The sequence below is a fragment of the Ornithodoros turicata genome, chromosome 9, assembly GCF_037126465.1.
Source record: "Ornithodoros turicata isolate Travis chromosome 9, ASM3712646v1, whole genome shotgun sequence".
Classification (NCBI taxonomy): Eukaryota; Metazoa; Arthropoda; class Arachnida; order Ixodida; family Argasidae; genus Ornithodoros; species Ornithodoros turicata.
In genome coordinates this window covers 41,125,820-41,147,036 of record NC_088209.1, presented here as the reverse complement: position 1 = coordinate 41,147,036, position 21,217 = coordinate 41,125,820, and the positions used below count along the sequence as shown (strand labels likewise).

Genomic DNA, 21,217 nt, shown 5'->3' with positions numbered 1-21,217 from the left:
TGTGAAGGCACAGTGAAAACAGCTAATGAGTATTGCTTCCTCCCGCCTTTATGTAATGACGTACATTCCAAAGCACATGCGTACATGTGGTCAAGATATAGGTAGAGCTCCGGATTTTCGGAGTCGGATAATTTTTGAGACCTCCGGAAATGTGGCAGGTGTGGCTGACAAACGGAACTTATCCCGTTATTTCGTAATATTACGAGCCCATTCAATGTTGTGTCACTGTAGTTTGTTTTTGGGTTTCACATTTTCCACATTCCCAGAGGTTTCAAAAATTACAAACTCCGAAGACCCGGAACCCTAGATACAGGTTACGGGGTAGGTTACGGGGTAGGTTACGGGGTAGGTTACGGGGTAGGTTACGGGGTAGGTTACGGGGTAGGTTACGGGGTAGGGTACGGGGTAGGGTACGGGGTAGGGTACGGGGTAGGGTACGGGGTAGGGTACAGGGTAGGGTACAGGGTAGGGTACAGGGTAGGGTACAGGGTAGGGTATCATATAGGGTAGGTCTGTGAGCTGCGAATGCATTATTATAAGAGCGGGTGTTTTCGATAAACTTTCCGTAGTTACTAATGAGTGCCCGCTGTGCGGTGTCATTCCTCCTCAGTCCCTGTCCGTTGTGAGCACGTTTCATCGTGAACTTGTAGCTCTACCCAATGTTTTGTCGCATCTGACAAACAGATGTTCAAAATTTTAAGAGCTATATCAGTCGTAGCATATGTAGCTTTTCGTTAGAAAGGTCAACTTTGCAAACCTTTGTGAAACCCGGTCACATTGGACTGGACACTGAAAGTTTGTTGAACCTCGCGAACAGTTCGTGACATGACTACTTATGACAGCATTACCATAAATAAGGCCCTCGCTTTTCCGCGATGCTGCGATTCAGCGGAATTAATCGTGGAATCCTTCGCTTGGCACAGAATTTCACGTCATCCCTTATTTTTTTAGGTGTGTGCGGATATTCCAGTTCTCGAATTTAAGTACAATATTAGAATCACTCAAAGTATTAGATTCGCGAATCGAATACTCAACATTCGGGTTTCCGGATATTCGACTATTCGCGGAATACGAACGGCACCTCCCAGAAGTGGGCTTCACCCGACGCTTCCCTGCATGCGGTGAAGCCTGCTTTACAAAATTTTCCATGCTGCAGGACAAACACAGACAGGGCACATAAAACCGAGGGCCTTAACCATAAACAAGAAACAAACGTGAACCATTTTCTTAAAGGCTCACCCTTGGCACGCTCGCTGTCAGCCTGGAAGGCTTGCATCAGAGGTGGAGAGTCCCTCGAACCACCGTCGGTCACCACGAAGGAGTCCTGAGCGTGCTGCAGAGCAAACTCGGAGACAGTCACACCCAGGACTTTGTCCTTCTGTCCTTCCAGGACCCAGCGGCAGTCGACATCGCTCAGGTACAGCTTCTCGTCACCCGCGGTCAGTGTCAGGTTCTGCTTGTCCTCTACCTTGTACATGCCACTGCAAGCTGGATCGTGAACACACCAAGTCAGGACGTGCGGTTCACTGCTTGCCTGCCCGAAGCAGACGACGGCCAGGGAGAAAGCAGCACCGCATTACAGTCACCGTATTCACTCCACGACGGTGATCGCAGGCCACAGTCTAGAGCCCCCAGCTTTACACGAATCCGCTAAACCTGCCGTTTCCCTTACAATCGTGTTCTTTTTTCTTTTTTTTTCCACACAATATTCTACACATCACAGAATTACGTAAGGGTTCCAATCTGTCTGCGACATTTTTGCGGGATAAAACCCAAGCAGTCGTGACCACGATGCCTGACGCGACTTGTTGCTGGCACGGCCGAACGTGCCACAACAAAAGAAAATTTTGTGACAGGAACATCTTAAGGAAAAGTTAGAAAAGCTTAAAAGAGCGTCAGCCGGTGATCTTTGCACAATGCCGCTTTCTTGCTAGACTACTCTTGCTTATGGAATCCGGCAGATTTGTACATCCAAGGGGGGTGGGGTAGTAATAATAATACTAATATTAATATTAATAATAATTTGGGGCTTTGCGTCTCGAGACAGCTACGTTATACAACAGGGTCCATCTATCAAGTCCTGGGCTCAGGCTCACTGTTGCCAGATACTGTCCCACGAAAACCACAAAATTGCTGAGTTATGTCAAAGATAACGGATATAGGAAAGGGGTTTATACACAAATTTAACTAAACAACACAAAAAACAATTTATTCTGGCGTTTCGTTTCTCCATGCGGGAGACATCGGGCAGACCCATGCGGGCGCGTGTGAAACGAAACTTCAGAACAATTTTTTTGTTGTTGTTTAGTTAAATTTGTGTATAAACCCCTTTCCTATATCCGTGACGAATCTCAGCTTCTGGAACACTTTTCCACAAACGACAACTGCCACAATTACCTTTATTAACTCTGCCAAGCAGCAACGTGAACGACTGATCCGTGATGCTCTGGTCTAGTTGCAGTATCAGGGTAATTTCTTCGTGAATGAGCTCAAACGGTGCTGCGGCCATCGCTGCAGAGAAAGAGACAAGGACGGCCGAGGTCAAGGGCCTTTGGGCATTTTGTCTAAGCAGTGGCATGAGGCACATTAAGTTGTGCTTGACCAACACCATCTATGTAGAGAAAGCCTGCTTTCTCGTCGACGTGAGAGTCAGCCAATGAGGATCCTGTTTTCAATGGCCGTAGCCAATGACGAATGTGCTTTCAGTGGCCGGAGCATGGAGACAAGCCACTGTCAGCCACGTGGGCAGCCACTGTCGTCTGCAAGTACTGAACATCCCCTCGTACTAAATGGGACCACAAAAAATAAAGCGTAAAACTTGCCCCATATCTTTCTCAAAATTGATTTTCTGGAAAGCGTGTTTCACTTTTTCTACAGGTTTAAATTTGCAAAATTAGCTGCTATCAAGGCAAGGCATTGAATTTGCAGAACGGCAAATCACGATAGCAGACGAATTCCGACTTTATGTGTCTACGTAGCCAACTTAGTGAAGGAGGGAAGGGAGGCACCAAGCAGGCCTTCTGTATCAAGGGGGCGTTGGCTTGACTCGTCACGACCCGATAACATGCACATGGAATGCTCTACTGACCAATGTGGTGGACATTTCCTCCACTCACATGTACTGCTGTAGGTTTCAAGGGCTCAAGGTTTTACCACACTGCAAAATTCGTTGTATCGTGTTTCCATTTGACAAGGTTTTAACGTATTGCAATATGGTAAAACCTTGTCAAACGGAAACACGATACAACGAATTTTGCGACACAACCATAGGGAACAATGCATTTTAAAACTCGCTAGAACGAAACAGTTTCAAACAAACATCTCGATACAACGAAAGAAAAGTTAACAGAACAGCGCATACTTAGGTCCTTGCGTTTAAGGGTAAAACCTGTTTTTGAAACACGGGTCAGCTACTCAAAAAGGCAGTCAGTTACAGTATAAAAAATAAATAAATAAGACTTCCAAGACTCGTGCGTTGTGTTTGTCACGTAACTCACTTTTACTGTTGTAGTTGATCGCCAGGCCGTCACTTTCCAGCGAACTCTTCCCCGAGAGGGAAACGTTTCTAACGGTGGCCGTTGCAACGTGCGTGCCTTTGCTCTGCGGATGAATTCTAATGGTGCATTTTGTGGTGACACTCTGGTTGTTGTAGGAAAACAGCTTGTACATTTCAACTTCATCTGTGATATTTTCTTGGCAGCCTGCAAGTACAAGCGAGGGGTACTGAGCATTGATAAGAACAAACTGACAAGTAAATGTGATGCGCATATTTGCTGGACATTTGTGCCAGCAAGATACCAAGCACATTTTTATGGCAGCAGGCAGACCTGAATCAAATTACGCGTGTTTACAACATTTTGTAGCGCACGTAATCCAAACCGCATCACGCGACAATGGACGACAAAAATATCACCAGCCCTGTAACGGAGAGTGCTAACTGAACCAGGTACACTACATACAGGAAGTTTTTTTTTAACCCTTTACAGAGTTTTTACAAAAAAGCTATAAGACCAGCACACATGATGTTTTTGTTTCTTTTTTTGTTCTGTTCTGCTTCCAGGCAGACATCCTCTGGAAGGGAGCAACTAAATGAGGACTAATAATCTAAAATTAATTTCTGTAAACGTATTTTTATTCGCAACGTATTAGTTTTGCGAATTTTCACGACCGTTTAAAAATTGCCAAAAATTGTACTCGCACAAACACAACTCGACGTTTATTCCGCAAAAAGGAAACAGACCAGGAATCTCGAATTTAAATACTCACAAATAACTTCGCAAATGACTGAATGCGCGATCCGCGAAAATTAATACGTCGCGAATAAAAATACGTTTACAGCAATTACGATTGTGAATTACGATTACAGTAATCCCATCATATTTGCCGAGAGAGGCTTATCTGGGAAGGAGAGCAGTTTATCTGACAAGCATATCGGCACCTACTGCAACAATCTCCAGCGCTCTAAATTCCCAGCTCCCTGAATTCCCAGTGTCTATGGTTTTGGCTCATTTTGCGTATGAAAATTTGGAGGTGGGCATTTTAATGCGCATTTTTCTGTTCCAGGGTTTTTAGAACATGGCATGACTTTCAACGTTCCGCTATCTCACTTTAACCCGAAGACCCCTAATTAGAGAGTCAACAAACTGCAGGTAATTAGTCACCTTGAAGTGGCGTGCTTTCTTCGAGAGTATGTCTGCCTGGCCATATAACTCACATGCAAAAATGACATCTGTGCTCAGATTATTAATAAAAAATCTGTAAAGGATAAAATAAATGCCCCGTATATTGCAAATAAACCTTCGTACCCTATCTTTCTTTCTCTTTTTTAGTGCAGTCTCTCAGCAGACGCAGATGCAACTCACCTGTGTGGACCACTCCTTTTAAAACCCTGTCCTGCTTGCCACGTTCTGAGCCTTCAACTAGCACGGTGACTTCTTCAGCAGCGACGTAGTAGGAAAACTCTGAAAATTACAAATTTTATGAATTTTTTTCATGATTTTTTTTTAAATTTTTATGATTTATACAAAAATATGACAGCCTCATGTTCCCCAGCGGTGACAAGGCTGGAAGGGTGCACCAGTAAACTAAGAGTCGCTGTTCCTGGAATGACAGTTCCGAGATCCTCGGGGCATTTGATACAGTATGCCCACCCCACGGCTGCCCCTTGTCTCGGCGTCTCGCTCTCAATGTCGGCCTGCCAGCTCCAAATACGTCGCTTGTCCTCTCGCCGTGTTCCAGAACATTCCATCTCGCCCAATACATTCCTGCACTCCCTCGACCTAAAAATGCAACACGCCCCTCCCTCAAACATCACGAGGAGGGAGGCATCTGCTATCCACTGTCTGCGGTTAAGCGTGGCACGAACGCCAACACGGCTCTTCCAAATGAGCACGCTTGACACCCCTGCATGTGCAGCCTGCTCTACCGAGGGCAACACTTCCCACCTGCTCCTCCACTGTCGCCGTGCCACTCTCATGGAGCGGCTTGCTGCCCTGGGGCTGAGGGAGGTTTCGCTGGCAATGCACCTGGGCCCCCTGCAACGCACACTTCAGTGGAGTGTCGGAAGGGAACTCATGTGCTTTCTGACTGATACAGGGCTCACGCTGACACAGGGCCTGTGACTGCTCCTCTGTTGTTTGGTTTTTCTTTTGCAATAAACCTATGTTCCCCCCAACCAGTGAGCCCCCATTCATCAGGGATTCACTCATGTGGACAAAAGTCCACCCTCCAGAGATGGGGACAGATTTCTGACCATGCAATTTGCGTTCATTTCATTTCTATTCTACAGCTCATATGGCGCACGTGAGGATGATAGCTGCGCAAAACAACCTGGAACCCGTCGTGAACACGTTCAGATCATGTTGTCGCGAGTTCTGCTTAACCTATCGACAAAGTCTCGACTCTGCAGGCAATTTGACCGATTCAGCAAGAGGGTTTTCGGCATTCTTTTCGCATGCAGCACCTGAGGTAATGCTTTGGCACCTGACTTCCATTCACAAATAAAGGGGCCAACAGTATCCGCTGTAGCAGTCAAATTCCCAGACTTTTCCAGATGGGTAGAAATCCAGCGAACCGGTAGAGATGTAGGAAGGGAGTTGCCTCAGGACAGAAGCCGCCGATATTTCGAACAGAGACTGTTCTTCTCCTGGGCGAGCCCAGGAGAAGAACAGTCTCTGTTCGAAATATCGGCGGCTTCTGTCCTGAGGCAACTCCCTTCCTACAGACTTTTCCAGGTTTTTCAAAGCCTACTCCAAGCGAATTCCCCAACAAAGACGAGGTTTGGTACCTGCAGCCACCCTTTACCCTACTTTTCTGCCCCCCGAGCTTGTTGTATTGCAAAGCTGCCACTTGCAGCACTGCCACTCAACCACTGACTGGCTTCACTGCACATCATCACTGCACGTGCCTGCGATTTTCCCGCGACTTCAGCGGCTTTTTGGCAAGTTCTCACATTTTTCCAGCCGCATCACAATTCCCTGACATTTCCCAGTTTTCCAGCTTCTCCCGTGGTTTCCAGGTTGGTACACACCCTGATAATGTCTTGAGAAATACTATAAACACTGAAAAAATGGCTAGGAAGCAAGCGAGCTGGTAAAGACGATGCATAATGTAAAAAAATCCCGAGACTCGGGAACACGAAGGAACAGACACAACACGTGTTGTGTCTGTCCCTTCGTGTTCCCTAGTCTCGGGGGTTTCTACATTATGCACTATAAACATACTCCAGAGTATCCTAGTGTAGCACTTTGAGAGGTAAAAGAACCCACCACTACAGCGACCAGGGCAAGATGGTGGGTTTGATTTCAACCACTTGGGGAAAGGGAAACACCAGTGCGGGGAAAGGACACCAGAGGTGTAGAAAGTTATTGCGCACAGTGCCTCCAGTAAGGGTGGTTGGCAGGAGCTACCAAATCGCTTTTGTCACTCACCTTCATGGGGTCCCTGGGTGTGAAGGAAGGCAGTGCTCTTATCGGAGGCATCTCTGAGCAAGTAGAAGTTGTCCCCCTCAAACAGTTGAATAGATGTGAACTTCAGGAATATTCCCGCTTCTTTGCCAGCATCAACCTTTACACTCAGGTTGTAACTCGTCTCCTTAAAACTGCACGTGAAGCTCTTGAGATTTTCCGTCGCGTTCAAATTCAATTCCGTCGGGCAATTTGCTGCAAAAGTGAAGATAGAAAAGTTACAAGACGTTGGGATCATGGAAGCAGGTTCATGGGAGAGAACTTTCTCCTCTCTCTCTCTTACTAGAAATGGAGTCAAAACTGGGTACGAATAGGAACAAATGTTCTCCGTTCTGAAGAGCCACTACAGACTAAAGAAATGATTTACCAGTAACTGGAATGAACTAAACAGAGACAGATAGATGAAGGGATCAGAAAGTGGGTCTCTGTCCGTTAAGATTTACTTGTCACGTACCGACTGGGCCCACTGAGCAATTTTAATGAACAATATCTATTTTATTTCATATTATAAGTCAACCTCACCAAAAACACTCTGCACGCAAAATATAAATGACGTCAGTGAACACTAGGCGCCTACGCTAATTTTTGAAAGCCACCACAAAGCTCCACACGTTCCAATAGCGCAAGAGTGTAAGTGTGAGCCTCTTTGCTCTCTATTCATATTCAACGATGCAGAGACCAAAATTGACCTTCAGGTAGGCATGTTGCCAGGCGTAATTGCGGATTGCGTACCTTACGAAATCATACTTAGGGGTGTGGGCGGGGGCGGCTACACCCGCAGATCCGGGCGTATAACCGCGCCACATAGCGAAAAAAAAAAGCACACCTCTGCGGTTCCCTTGGATATCCACATTTTACCCGCAGGTAAGTATTACAGTGCCTGTCGACGTCCACCAGGATGAGCCAAAATTGACGCAAAGCATCCAAGATGATGCCAGAGTGAGTCACTCTTTGCATTGGTTTGCCTTTAACAGCATTTTATTGGACAATTGAACCCGTGGGTGCACTAAGGGGATAAATCGAGAAATCCCAAACCGAGAAAATTCCAAATGAATATTTGGTAAAGTAACTGCGGCTGGGTTTCCTCGAACAACGCAAATGCAAAAATGTGCGACATACTATATGTATGCGTCTACTCTACATTAATATCCTGTTAGCATTGTTTTGGGGGGGTGATTTAGCGGAAACTGAACAATGTTTATTGTTATTCAGTATTCATTCAAACAATGGGCTCGTGCGATGAGATAATTAAATGTACTCATCGTCATGCCGCTTTTTATGGCGTGCGACACATGTACAAGACTGGCAGTTTCTGTATATGGACTAATGGAGCAGGGCAGAAGTACATCGAAAAAAAAAAAAAGAAGAAGAAGAAGAAAAAAAGATCTGTAAGACTGCATTACAGTGGCCATCTGCGCTTTGTTTCCGATGCCTAACATGTATGTCAATGTTTGTGGTGTGGCACATATAAATGAAATGTATGCAGATGAACAATGACACCCTAATGAAAAACACAAGAAATTGGAATGGATACCCTGAGGTGCTTCTAATCGCCCAAGGAGGTTGACAGTGAAACGCAACTTCAACAGAAACAAGGATTGTACAGGATAACCCCACACACTATATTATTATTCCTGAACTATATCTGCCTTATCACACCAGACAAGGAAGATTTCACGTGCGCATACAAGAACACAGGCAACACGCTACGACTACGTAACTTGCAAATCTACATTTGTTTCATTGTAAGGGAAGAAAAAAAGCATGCCAAGACTTACGCGACTTATGTTTGGCGACACAGCAAGGTGCCAGCGCAATTAACGTAACTGTAAAACGAGAACTCGTTACACAAAAGCACGAAGGTGCCAGCAAGACTGCGACATACCTGCTAGAGTGAAAAGGGCTGCTTGCAAGCCCATTCTTCTTGGCTTTATGGAATTAAAAGCAGCCGCTGCTGAAACAATCAAAAACCTTCAGTGTAGGGCCCCTCGTAACAAAGTAAAAAAAATATGCTACGAAGTACCAAAATGTGCAAAATATGTGTTAACGAATCAAATTTCCGAAATGAACTCCCGCATTGTCGGACTCGCACCACCCAGTACATTTAATGTGCGCAACTCATACTGCCCTTTGCACATGAATGACACGCGCAATTTGCCTACTTTGCACAAACACAGTCTGCAAGCACAGCAGGTTTTGCGATATCACTTTCGTGAATATTGCACAGATGTTTGTCACACCTAAATCTGGGCTTCCTATCAGCATCTGCTAGAACATACACAATGAAACCTAGCTTCATGCGCGCATATAAAACCAAACAAAAGTCATGACAGGTTGATAGGCATGACGTTTTGTGTATTATACTACAACCAACTGTCGCAAATGTTGACAGACATTCATAATCATATGTTTGTCAGTTCAAAATTGCTCTTTAATATCCATACTTTCCTTTCCAAAACATTAAAGCACAAAATGTTACTGATGCCAACCAGGCAATGGGGGGCTACTGGCAGTGCTTATCTAATTTTTGTATGCAACACTACGTTAGAGCCCTAATGTATAGCAGTGCAGCACTTGGCTTTTCTAAAAATTCTGTGTTAGCACTGCAATGCAACTGTTGGGGGGGGGGTATATATATATATATATAATCACATATTCATCGTGTATTAATCACATATCATGTATATTTATTTAGTATGCATCCTGGGCTGATCTTCGCGGGAACTGTGAAAGTCAACCGGAAAGCCCACCGGAAAACCCAGGGAAAACCTCAGACAGTACTGCTGGTGCAGGGATTCAAACCTGCATCACCTCCCAATATCAGTGTAGAAACTGATCATGGTTGCGTGACTTCTGACAACTTGACGTGATTTTGTTCGTGGGCTCACGGGTACAAGTCCTGCAGGTGCAGCTGAGAAATGACTTTTTCTGTTGTTGTTGCTAATGTCACACAAACATATCAATAGCCATTTTTGGAGATAATGATGATCTTATGGTGTAAAAAAAACAGACTAAGATTTTATAAACAGCAGCAAAAGAAAAGGCACCATCAGTCGGATTGGAACCCACATTCTCCAGTCGCAATAAGGTTGCGCTACGGAGTTGCTGCATGTGGATGCATTCTCAAAATTGTTCTCGACACTTGTTCAAGTTGTTGGAAAAAGCTGCCCCGTGTGAACGCAGCCTAAGTCACGGCAGCTGGTCCCTTGACTTTTGTGTTTGTACAGACATTCGTGCAATACAAACCAATGAAAACGCACATTTTACAATTTTCGCTCTAGAATTTAAGACTTGTATTCCCATGCTTAATCATCTCTCAACGAGAGTTGCCTATCCTTGTCCAGTAATGCTGCTTTGATGAATGATAGTGCACACAAGCTACCCCACATTGTTACTCGAGTTCCTACATTTGTCCGACATTTTAGCATCGCAGACCACCTGTGGTTGCAGAGATATATGAAGAGAGGATGTCAAGGAGAAGTGGGAGGCGTGAGAGTTCATATTCGTCCTGGGCCGCCTTCAGAGGGGAATTTTGAAGAAAAAAAATTAATCTGCGAAATCCGCTGATGGGATTCATCTCCACATCCTCTCTGTATTTAGCGTGACCACGAAGTCCCCACCGCAACAGAAGGCACACTGTATGCACTCAGCCACCCCACTGGTTCAAGCTAGCAAACGCCGTCATTTACTGTTGGAGTCCGGCATAACATACTGCACAGTGCTCAAGAGGTATATATAGTGAGAGAAAACATGAACGTGTGGTCTGCGGTTCAAAAAAAAGCAGCACGATTTTCGAAAACTGTTGTAAATCGTAAAAACGTCCTGCACAGGTAACTATAAGCGCTTGAATTCAAGTGAGCATTAACCGCACCACATTTCTCACCACTGTCTGGTCAACAAAAAGAGGCTACCAAAAAGACACGCAACACGCAGACGGTTTATCAAAAAATGCATCTCTATCGCGTTTAAACTTGTGTAGAGAGCAGCAGGCGTCCGTGTCAACATCAACTGTACTCAATCAAGCTGCAGGTGCCCATGTAAGTCTTTGCATGTCACCCGTTTCCTATGTGCAGTGCAATTATGCATAACGTTGCGGGAAAACAAAAACAAAGTCTGTCGGAACAGGTTCTGCGCAGCATAATAGCCGGTAGCAGACCGCGCACAACTCATTCAAGTGCATAATTCAATATCGGACTGTGTAATTCTCAATAAGGAAGACCAAACTCGAGATAAAAATGACGAAGCCAGTCGAAAGTGCACAGGACAAAAACGAAACTATGCACAACACACATTTCTGGGAACTGACAAAGAACTTGACGCACTCATTCACATGCTACTGCGTCAAGCTGCATATCTACATCACGTCAATAAGCGTAAATCAAGTCAGCCCGAATGAAATACGTAAGCAACGGAAATCCGCCCATGCTCGCGTGCGGTAACAGCTTCTATCAAGAGGCAGTGCAACAGAACACAGTAAGCGGCACAATTCTCAGCCGTGCAAGCACACTGAAGCTGACAATTACATCATACAGTTGCTGTTCTGCGACGAATTAACGAGTATAACTTACAACGAGTCACCCTCGGCCTCTGGCACCGGGAAATATTTCGTTACAGCTGCGAAACACTGCTGAGAGTGAACACAACACGAGGCGCACCGCACCGCACCGACGTAGTAACAGACGCGTCGTCTGATAGTATCTGATTGATTCCGAAAGTATGTGAATATCCTTTATTAATTATTTTGTAACTATGTGCGTCAATATTTTTTTATAAACACGCTCGTATGTTGAAACAAAATTGTGGTAAATGGTGGGGAGCGAAACGATTTGAGCGACACGACCAGAAAGCGGACCTCATCCGAAGCAGAAACTCGCAAAAAATCTAATCGTTCGTCGCGTTTTCCGCAGTGAAACATAGGTGACGTTTCGTACTTTTGGAGGCAGCGGTAGCAATGTGGTGAGAATTTCCTTTCTAACGACACCAACAACTCAATTCACAGCCCATAACTGCTAGCCATCACGAAGACCTGCGTGAAAGCACGAACCCATCCATCACACGCTTGATATTCATCCCTGTACGCTAACATGAGTTAGTGGATTCATGCAATTTCACATCCATATCTCTACTGCTTCATTCATACGGGAGCCGCTGGTATAATGTGTTAGCATACAATGAAGCTCCAAGCGAACAGCACGGTAAAACATAATCATGGTGTCACCCACCCACCACATTACTACCCTGAATTGCCTACGGAGGTTGAAGAGAGACTCGAAAGACTTTTCAAGCAGCTGGACATCAACGAAGATGAACGTATCGATATCAATGATCTCACCACTGGATTGAGGAGGCTGGGATTACCGCATACTCCCGGGAGTGTCGAGGTCAGTGGTTTGCACAGGTTTCAATTGCTGTTCTAATTATATATCAAGCGTTAGTTTGGTTCGTATAGTCAAGGTTGCTTCGTCGAATTCACGTTGCAGCTAGTTGTGTGGTGAGGTCGCAATGGGAGAAATTTTTGAGGCACACCAACTTCTTCATTTGTAATAAAGTGCCTTTTTACGCGACATTGAAAAGTGCACGACGTGAACTTACATGAAAACTCGCAAGGAAAAAAAGTTGACAATTCAAGCTCTCGTGAGGAAGCAAGGCAAATGTAACCTGAAGTATAGGACGTTTTCCTAATTGTTTACAGAGGTCATCATCAATCACAGTGCTGTCGTTTGTAATGACGTTTAAAGAAATGGAACAAAAACGAAACTATTGTAGAAACGTCCTCCGAGAGCACAGGCTTGCAAAGTGTTCATTTTATTACACAAGCTGGACAGTTGCTGTGTGTCATAACAATAATAAGTTATAAATTTTAAAATGATTAGTATGATAAATTGTAAAGATGCCCAAGGGCACTCACTTGGGTCTCCCCGACCCCCAGCACTTTGCCACAGTGTGTATTAGGATTCACGCAAATGTCGAATTCATTGACTTTTTAAATGCGACAACCATAACTGTAAATACTGAACGAGACATCAGTGATTTCTTGAGTAATTATCTCACAACTTCTGCTACCACATTAATGAGCCACCACGTGCTCAACCTATTAGAGTTGTGTTTTTAATTCGTTGATTTTCTTGAACAAAAAAGGGTGTTGAATGCCTTGAAGACTCAGTAATTTGCATATTGTACTTAGTACTTAATACAGATCTTTAGCTGTCTAACTGATGGGACGGTCTAGTGCCACCTGGCCGATTATGAAGCTGGACAGAAACATGGCTGAACATGAAGCATGAAGTAGTCTCAAAAGTAACTCGTTACTTTCAAGATACTTTGATGTCACAGCCGGAATTCGCTATCAAAGAAATATGAAGGGCACGATGTTGGGAATGGCATTACCAAAGAGCTTTATTAGCTCGCAGGAACAACTCCTTTTCAAAATTCCTATCCAATAGCAATTTTGAAAATTGTTTTTTGAAAAAAAAACTGAAAAACAACAGTGTTTACTGTCATTTTGCTCCATATCGTCGCTTTAATCTGAAGAGGGTTATTAATACGTTACGTGCCCTCTTTCGCTATGGCTTTCGGCACGGGTACTCTATTCTGTGTGATAGGGGCTACAATGGTTTAGCCGCATACCCTTAGGGACAACCCATTGCCTCGTGCATGCTTCCAAACCCGAGGCACTGCACGCTGCCAAGAGGGACGTGGATGTCCCGAACATCTCGGACGCTATGCACAACACAAAGCTCGCTGCCGAAACAAAAAGATAACCTTTCGCTCAACCACTCTGTCACACACTGAGAAAGTGTCTTTAAAATAACTTGGGGAAAATGAGTAGAAGTTGTTGCAAGAAGTACCGTAATTTCACGCGTATAAGCCGCACCGCAGACAAGCCGCAGAACCCATTTTTAGGAACGTTTTGAAAATTTTCGGGCAGATAAGCCATGAACAATACAAGGCGAGTGATTCGTGCAACAAAGGAAGCCATAGAGAAGGATCCCTGTGGTCCATACTCCGTGGTTGGCTAAAGGAGGTCAGTTCTTGTGTTTTACCAAGATCGGAGTGTGCCCTTGTTGCGTGTTTTTTTTTTCTGGATCGATGAGTCAGTGGTGTTGTAGAAGACGTGAATCACCGTCAGCCCTTTCGTTAAAACTGGGGTATGGGGAAAATACTAGGGCAAAATGGTCATCAGATAAGCCGCAGAGCACCCGTGAGGAAAACAAAAATTGTGCATAAGCTTCGGCTAATATGCGTGAAATTACGGTCACTTACTCTACTCAAGTTACTGTACAAGCCTGGTTACATGTGCATACCGTAACTACGGAGTTTCGTGAAGCTTGAGTGCCTCATTTACAACGAAGTGCATGTGAATGGAAAGAGTTTCTCGTGAGCAAAACTGCACATTGAAGGCCACATTAGATGCTTAAATGTCATAAAAAATTGCCACGCGGTTCTGGTTTCCTCCAATAAACCGTGAAAAAAGAAAGAAAAAAAAGATCCAGCAGGTAGTACCCCTAGTGACTTTTCATGCGTGACGTCTGCAGCCGAACACCGTGACATACTTGTGGTCATTGTTGTCTTGCGATGTACAACACCAAATCATCATCGTTATTATGTTCATCGAGTTGTACCTTGATTTGTTCTTTCAGAAATTCATTGAGGCATCAGACAAGGGCAAGGATGGCACCGTTGACTTTGCAGAGTTTGTCCATTACATTATCGAGCATGAAAAGAACTTGATGGTTGTCTTCAAGAGCTTAGATGAAAATAGGGATGGTAAGTAGTAGAAAAAAATTGATTAAACACAATATTTCTTTCTTTCTTTATTATTTTTTTTTCAATTTTCGTAGCTACGCATAATTGTTTTAAACACATTTTTTCTCTGCCCATCCGTGATCTCCAGAGCTCTGTTACCGGTTGATTTGCTGACTGTTCAGCCGCATAATTTATTTTTGGTTGCTACACATATTACGTTTTGTGATTCTCACCGCATTAACGAGAAAAGTAACGACGGTTCTGCCGAAGCATGTGTAACTGTAATCGGAAACATGAGTATAACATGAGCACAATGCTGTTTGTAAAAGCTGCAGTCATCCACGTCAAATTACATGCTCCGATGGTTTCAGGGTCACTTGATGCTAACGAGATTAAGACGTCGTTCCGAAAGCTTGGAATCAACATTGATCATGACGAAGCCGTTCGACTCCTGAAAAGGCAAGCTCCTTTGTCTGATAAGCGGTAACCCATGCTGTACTTTGTAGCATGTATGTGTTGTGAAGTGAGACTTTTGGTAAGTTAACTCGTGGCGAACACATGGCAGAATGTACAGGATGCTCCGTCTGAAACTGCTGTTTAGGCACTTCAGTGTTCGTATGTTGCACTATAGAGCAGAAGCAACATCACCTTCTTACCCAAGGTAGTTGGCTGATTATTTCGACAAAATTCACCAATTCTGTTGTTATTTTGTATTACCCTGTAGGTTATGTAATATAATACATAATACATTTCATTGCGATTTCATACGAGCTGTCTTGCAACGTAGTTCAAATCTCCTTCTCATCATGTGAAAGCACATTTCTGGTAAATTTAATAAATTGTTCAGTCGCAAATCTCCTTTCATGAATTTTGGAGGCACTAACTATAGTCCACTGCTGGCCCAATGTAACATATACGCTAAATGAAATAAAACTGTATCGATTTTATTTATTTATTTCCTTTAACAAGTGTTACCCAGCAACTGTGGCTACAAGCAGTGTACATATGTGGAAAAATAGAGGATAGAGAGAGGACAGTAAGTAGGGGCAGGGGTGTTAGTGTGCATCCTTTGTAGACTTCAGGGGGAAGGAGAACAACAGCTGTAGATGGAGATAACTTCCACCCAAGCGTGAGGCTCGGCTGTCCATCAGTGCTCATTGGATGCAAAATATGAACGGATAAATAAATGTGAAATTCATGCGTCTCCATCTATGGGAATAGCACTTTTGTTGACAAAATATATTGACATGTGACACCGTTGACACATGTGACGTATTGACATGTGACACGGTGAAACATGACACCGTTTTTGGCACGTACAACAGCTGTGTGACGAGTCACCGTCACAGCTGTATTGTCCCGTGAAATCAGACGGAGCAGTAAGAGAGATAAGATGTTATGACGCACGGGGTTTCCTCCTCGCAGAATGGATAAGGACGGTTCCCTGACGATAAGCTTCGAAGAATGGCGGGACTACCTAATGTTTCATCCAAGCTCCGAGATTCATGACATCATTCGCCACTGGCGGCATGCCACAGTGAGTAGATGCTATGTGTTGCGGTCCCTCAAAGCAAATTATGCTCAAAAGATGTTGTGTGTGATGGTGTCCCAGAATGTTGTGTCTAAGGTATATTACACTTTGCACATCTGAGATTCTATTTGTATCTTGATGTATATGCGTGACATCAAGAGAGAAGGTGCTACATTTAATGTGAAACCATACCATAGAAAACCATTAGACCATACATTAGGGGGAAACACTTATTTGCCTCTTGTGTAATGTATATGCTAGATATTTACATAAACACACATGCATTTCATATGCTTTGTATTCCATTACAAATTATAATTTATATGGTGAATTTAATGGACTATCTACTATATTGTCTCCATTATACAAAGAATTCTGTGCTCTACTAATTGTATTTGGATGATTAGAGAGTTGAGAAAGATAGCCCAAGCATTACCCAGTGTGAAGGGATGTGATATGCCATGTTTCAGATGCTGGTGCTTGAGTACTGCTTGTGACATACTTGTATGAAATCTCCAGCTCATGTCCCAGCTGTCCCCTATCTGCTGCGTCGTGTGAAAGGGGATTGTACCAATATCGTCTCCGAAGGGAGGCAGCGTTTCGCACAACGCCACCTATTGGGAGACATTCGAGAGAGATCATCTGTAATACTTCGGCGTCGTCTGCTATCATGGAGGAAAGAACGCTAGCAGACGACACCCAAGTGTCACGGATGATCTCTCTCTAATGTCTCCCGATAGGTGGCGTTGTGCGAAACGCTGCCTCCCCTCGGAGGCGATAATGGTACAGCTCCTTCGATAGGGGATATAGATGGGCCACGGGCTGGAGATTTCAGACAGGTATGTCGCAAGCAGTAAATGAGATAGTTGGCTGGCATGTCACGAATAACCTGTCTTCTGTAGCCCTTTCTAAAGGCTTGGGATGGCGTTTTACGTAAAATCCGCAAGAAACATGTTCCCCTCTTTTCTGTGTCCCAGTTTGTCGACATAGGAGAGGACACGTTAGTGCCTGACGACTTTACCGAAGAAGAGATTCACACGGGTATGTGGTGGAGGCACCTCGTCGCTGGAGGAGTCGCGGGGGCCGTGTCCAGGACATGCACCGCTCCGTTGGACAGGCTAAAGGTTTTCCTGCAGGTACTTCTTCTTTGCCTAAAATCAGCGTTTCACAGCAGGCGTGCCACATTCTGCACACCTCCGGCATACGGCAGCATAGAACAGGGTCATAAATTGAATGCGATAACTAGAGCCTGAAGCTTTCGGGAAATATTTTTTTCTAAATTCGGGCGGTAAAAATCGCGTAAATAAATGTGCGCACTAAATTCGTGCGAATTCGGGTGGAAAAACTTCCAGTATGCTAAATTTGAGGAGAAATCGGGCTCGGTTACTCAAACTAAGTGTAGTGGTTTGGTACAAACGGTGATGGAACTCCATTTGCTGGCCAAATAAGTAAGTTTGTGCATTCCTACAGAGATCCCAGTGAGGGCAATTTGCCGGGTAAAAATGGGGTTTCACCCTAAAGAGGCAACCTTCAATTCGGGGTGCAAATTCGGGGAAGAATCAGGTAAAACCCTAAAACTTCAGGCTCTAGCGATAACGTAGAACCCATAGCTTTCCGTGAGCTCTCAAGATTTCGTGGAATTGGCCGTGTCTCGCGGAACCTGCTTTTTCCCTCAGAATCGTGTGTCTGTCGCTGCACATTCGCTATCTTACAGTATTCTGTAAGAATTTAATCGACCTCTGATTTTTTTGCGGGTTAAACCTGATCAGTCACGACTGCAATGTCCAACACCCCTGATAATGCTTGCACTTAGGTTTAGGTTGTGCCTTGTCCCCTTTGAATGGGAGCATCGGTGCACACGGCTGCATGTGCCCGCTTTACGGAAAACTTTCGACTGCAGGAAGCTACGACAGCACTCTAACCCTCCGCAACTCTCGATCGCATCGGCCTGCATAACTGATCACACGGCCGTGTTTGTGGAGCGAGAGAGCACGTAGCGTCGAAAACTTCTAAAAAAAAAAAGAAAAGTAACTTGCACAGTGCAGTCATCGAAGGAATGCAAGTTACAGGCATCCCAAATTTTGATTTAAAGTGAGGTGAAGTGCATTTGGGCATGTATTGATGTACTAATGACCGAATGACGGTGTTCCAGGTGAAGGGCAGCCAGTTTGGGTCCATCAAAGAAGTTCTGCGCCACATGCTGAACGAAGGGGGCATGACTTCACTCTGGCGGGGGAATGGCATCAACGTCATAAAGATCGCTCCCGAGAGCGCCCTCAAGTTCCTAGCGTACGAAAAGGTGCCGTCTGCGATTGTTACAACGTTGACGGGATGTAAGAAGCTGTTTTTTTTCTCTCGTGCAACTTTCAGGCCAAGAGGCTAATAAAAGGCGAAAGCGACCGCGAGGTTGGCATCTTTCAGCGATTTGCGGCCGGGTCTCTAGCAGGGAGCATTGCGCAGACTACAATTTATCCCATGGAGGTGAGCGTGTAACGGGTGGTGAAGTGATTATTGGGCCTAGGTACCTTATCTAGGGTTGCCACCTTTCCTAGTGAAAAATAGCGGCCGAGGGAGAGGAGGCAGAGTAGAGGGAGAGGAGGAAAGACACGCAGGAGAGGAAAAGTGGGTGAGGGTTGGACCAGCACAGGATGAGAGAGAGAGAAAGACGAGGAAACACATCTTCCTGTGTGTGGCTGGATCATTGATACTAGAAATTGCTATAAACAGGCATGAACGCTGATAATAACGATGAATAATAATAACAATGAATACCTAAGAATACGACTGGTGACTGCGGAGTTGGGTCTGTGCTCCAGACTTATTCAAGTTGTAGTGGAACGTTGAAGGGAAAACCCTGCAAAAGCCCCTATGAAAGGTGCTGAGCCACAAATACCGGCAAAAGGCTGCCGGTATCACCTCCTTCCTACCGGCAACCGGCAGAGCGCGCAAATAACCGCCCGTGCCGGTATAATACCGGCCTGGTGGCAACCCTAACATTATCTACCTGTGCGTATAGAGCTTCATCTATGATTGGTTGTGCATAGTTGCCATTGTCATGCCATCTTTTGCTCTTCGTTTCCGAAGGTCTTGAAAACCCGACTGGCGCTCAGGAAAACGGGCCAGTACAAGGGCATCGTAGATGCAGCGTTTAAAATTTATCACAGAGAGGGCATTAGGAGTTTCTACAAAGGCTACTTGCCCAACCTCTTAGGAATTATACCCTATGCTGGAATAGACTTGGCCATCTATGAGGTACATACATTCTGAGCCTAAAAGAAGAAGCGTCTACATTGTTCGCATTCTTTGCATAGACACTGAAGAAGTTGTACCTGAGGAGGCACGACCTTTCTGACGATCCCGGTGTCCTGGTTCTTCTCGGCTGTGGAACCATCAGCAGTTCTTGTGGTCAGATTGCGAGCTATCCGCTGGCGTTGGTTCGAACGCGGCTTCAAGCACAGGGTTAGTTGTAGTGTAGAGTACTAAATGACTTGTTTGTAGAGTACTTCTTAAGCCATGTTTTTGCTGTACAGAGTTTCATTCTTGTTTGGTTATAGATCTATTAACTTGACTATCACAAAATAAACTTCTTCTTTTTTTTTCTTTTTTTTTACTGCAGTTTTTTTATTGCCTATAGAGCAGTGCCACTGGTTGCGGTGTAGGACTGAAAACAGGATGAAACTCAACTGAGACTGAAACGAAACGGAAATTAGAGAGAATGTTTTTGTTATGTACAATATAATAACGGTGGCATGTCAATTGCTGCTATAGCAGGTTTAATATCATCAGCTTAAATTTCTGAATTTTTTCCTTTGCAATTCCTTTTTTTTTTGTATTTTAGAGTAGTCAGTTCACTACCATCCCGTTGAAAAGTTATTGTTAAGATAGCACTGAATTTGAAGTTTCCATGCTTCATATCTACACAGCAGCCACATATTTTTTAGTAACTCGTGAATACTGGCCATTGGCATATTCTGCTGGGCTCTAAGCTGACATTCCGTTACACATTTTCTCTTTACACTAGATGTATCAAGTAAGTATTACGTACTACATATAATATTACCGGTGTTATCTCCATCATAGAATTGGTGCAGAGCACTGAATCCCATTTAACCAGAGTCGCGCAACATTTGGTTGTGACGTCCAGGTTAGATCAAAGGCCCCTCAGATAAAAGATAAAAATCGGGTAAATAAACGTGTGCACTAAATTCACGCGAATTCGGGTGAAAAAACTCCCGGTACGCTAAATTCGGGGAGAAATCGGGCTCAGTTGCTCAAACTAACTGTAATGGTTTGGTACAAACGGTGATATAACTGCATTTGCTGCCAAACAAGTAAGTTAATGCATTCCTACAGACATCCCAGTGAGGGGAATTTGCCGGGTAAAAATCGGGTTTCATCCTCAAGGGGTGAACCTTCAATTCGGGGTGCAAATTCGAGGAAGAGTCGGGTAAAACCCTAAAACTTCAGGCTCTAATCGTAATTGGCAAAAACCTCGTCCAATTAGTGATCACTAACTCCCCCTTTTGAACGCATGAACATCTTGCAGAAACGAAGCAAGAAGCAACCATGATGGGACTCATCAAGGGCATCGTGCGGACAGAAGGAGTGAGTGGCCTCTACCGAGGCATCACCCCAAACTTCATGAAGGTGGCTCCGGCCGTCAGCATCAGTTATGTCGTTTACGAATACAGCAGACGAGCCTTGGGAGTGCAGATGACGTGAGACCCCGCTCAAGGTCCCGAAAAAAAAGGACCCCGCAAAAAAAAAAAACATTTGCCCCCGCTTTTCCTCTCTCTCTCTCATCCAGAGTGGCTTCACTCCATTTTTTTTTTAGACACAAAGCACATTTCTGTGATATACGACAGATGCCTCTTCTCTATCTCCAGATGACGACTCCGGCAGGAAGGATTGTTTCCAGGGCAGAGTTTCCTGTTCATTGCTGTACATAGTGCAATATATATGCGTGCTCTTTGCA

The 21,217-nt window shown here is 44.5% G+C and overlaps 2 protein-coding genes across 5 annotated transcripts in view; one reads left to right on the top strand and one right to left on the bottom strand.

Moving 5' to 3' along the window:
• Positions 1-12,317, bottom strand: part of LOC135368975 (cubilin-like) — a 23,032-nt gene extending 10,715 nt beyond the window's left edge. The window contains exons 1-8 of one of the 4 annotated variants that reach the window (XM_064602560.1): positions 12,298-12,317; positions 8,851-8,916; positions 8,744-8,791; positions 6,930-7,160; positions 4,863-4,961; positions 3,498-3,701; positions 2,398-2,511; positions 1,240-1,488 (exon numbers count right to left, since the gene is read on the bottom strand). In XM_064602560.1, coding sequence (XP_064458630.1) covers positions 1,240-1,488; positions 2,398-2,511; positions 3,498-3,701; positions 4,863-4,961; positions 6,930-7,160; positions 8,744-8,791; positions 8,851-8,884 — 979 coding nt within the window. In that variant the 5' untranslated portion in view covers positions 8,885-8,916; positions 12,298-12,317. Of the gene's footprint in view, positions 1-1,239; positions 1,489-2,397; positions 2,512-3,497; positions 3,702-4,862; positions 4,962-6,929; positions 7,161-8,743; positions 8,792-8,850; positions 8,920-11,533; positions 11,634-12,297 lie in introns of those variants that run through there. The other 3 variants (XM_064602561.1, XM_064602558.1, XM_064602559.1) reach the window with 3 other exon arrangements.
• On the top strand, positions 11,629-21,217 carry LOC135368978 (calcium-binding mitochondrial carrier protein SCaMC-2-like). The gene is made up of 10 exons (XM_064602564.1): positions 11,629-12,346; positions 14,606-14,732; positions 15,083-15,170; positions 16,137-16,248; positions 17,220-17,378; positions 18,395-18,541; positions 18,613-18,723; positions 19,327-19,494; positions 19,554-19,701; positions 20,789-21,217. Exons 1-10 carry the CDS (start codon positions 12,137-12,139, stop codon positions 20,962-20,964), a joined length of 1,446 nt encoding a protein of 481 aa, XP_064458634.1. The 5' UTR covers positions 11,629-12,136; the 3' UTR covers positions 20,965-21,217.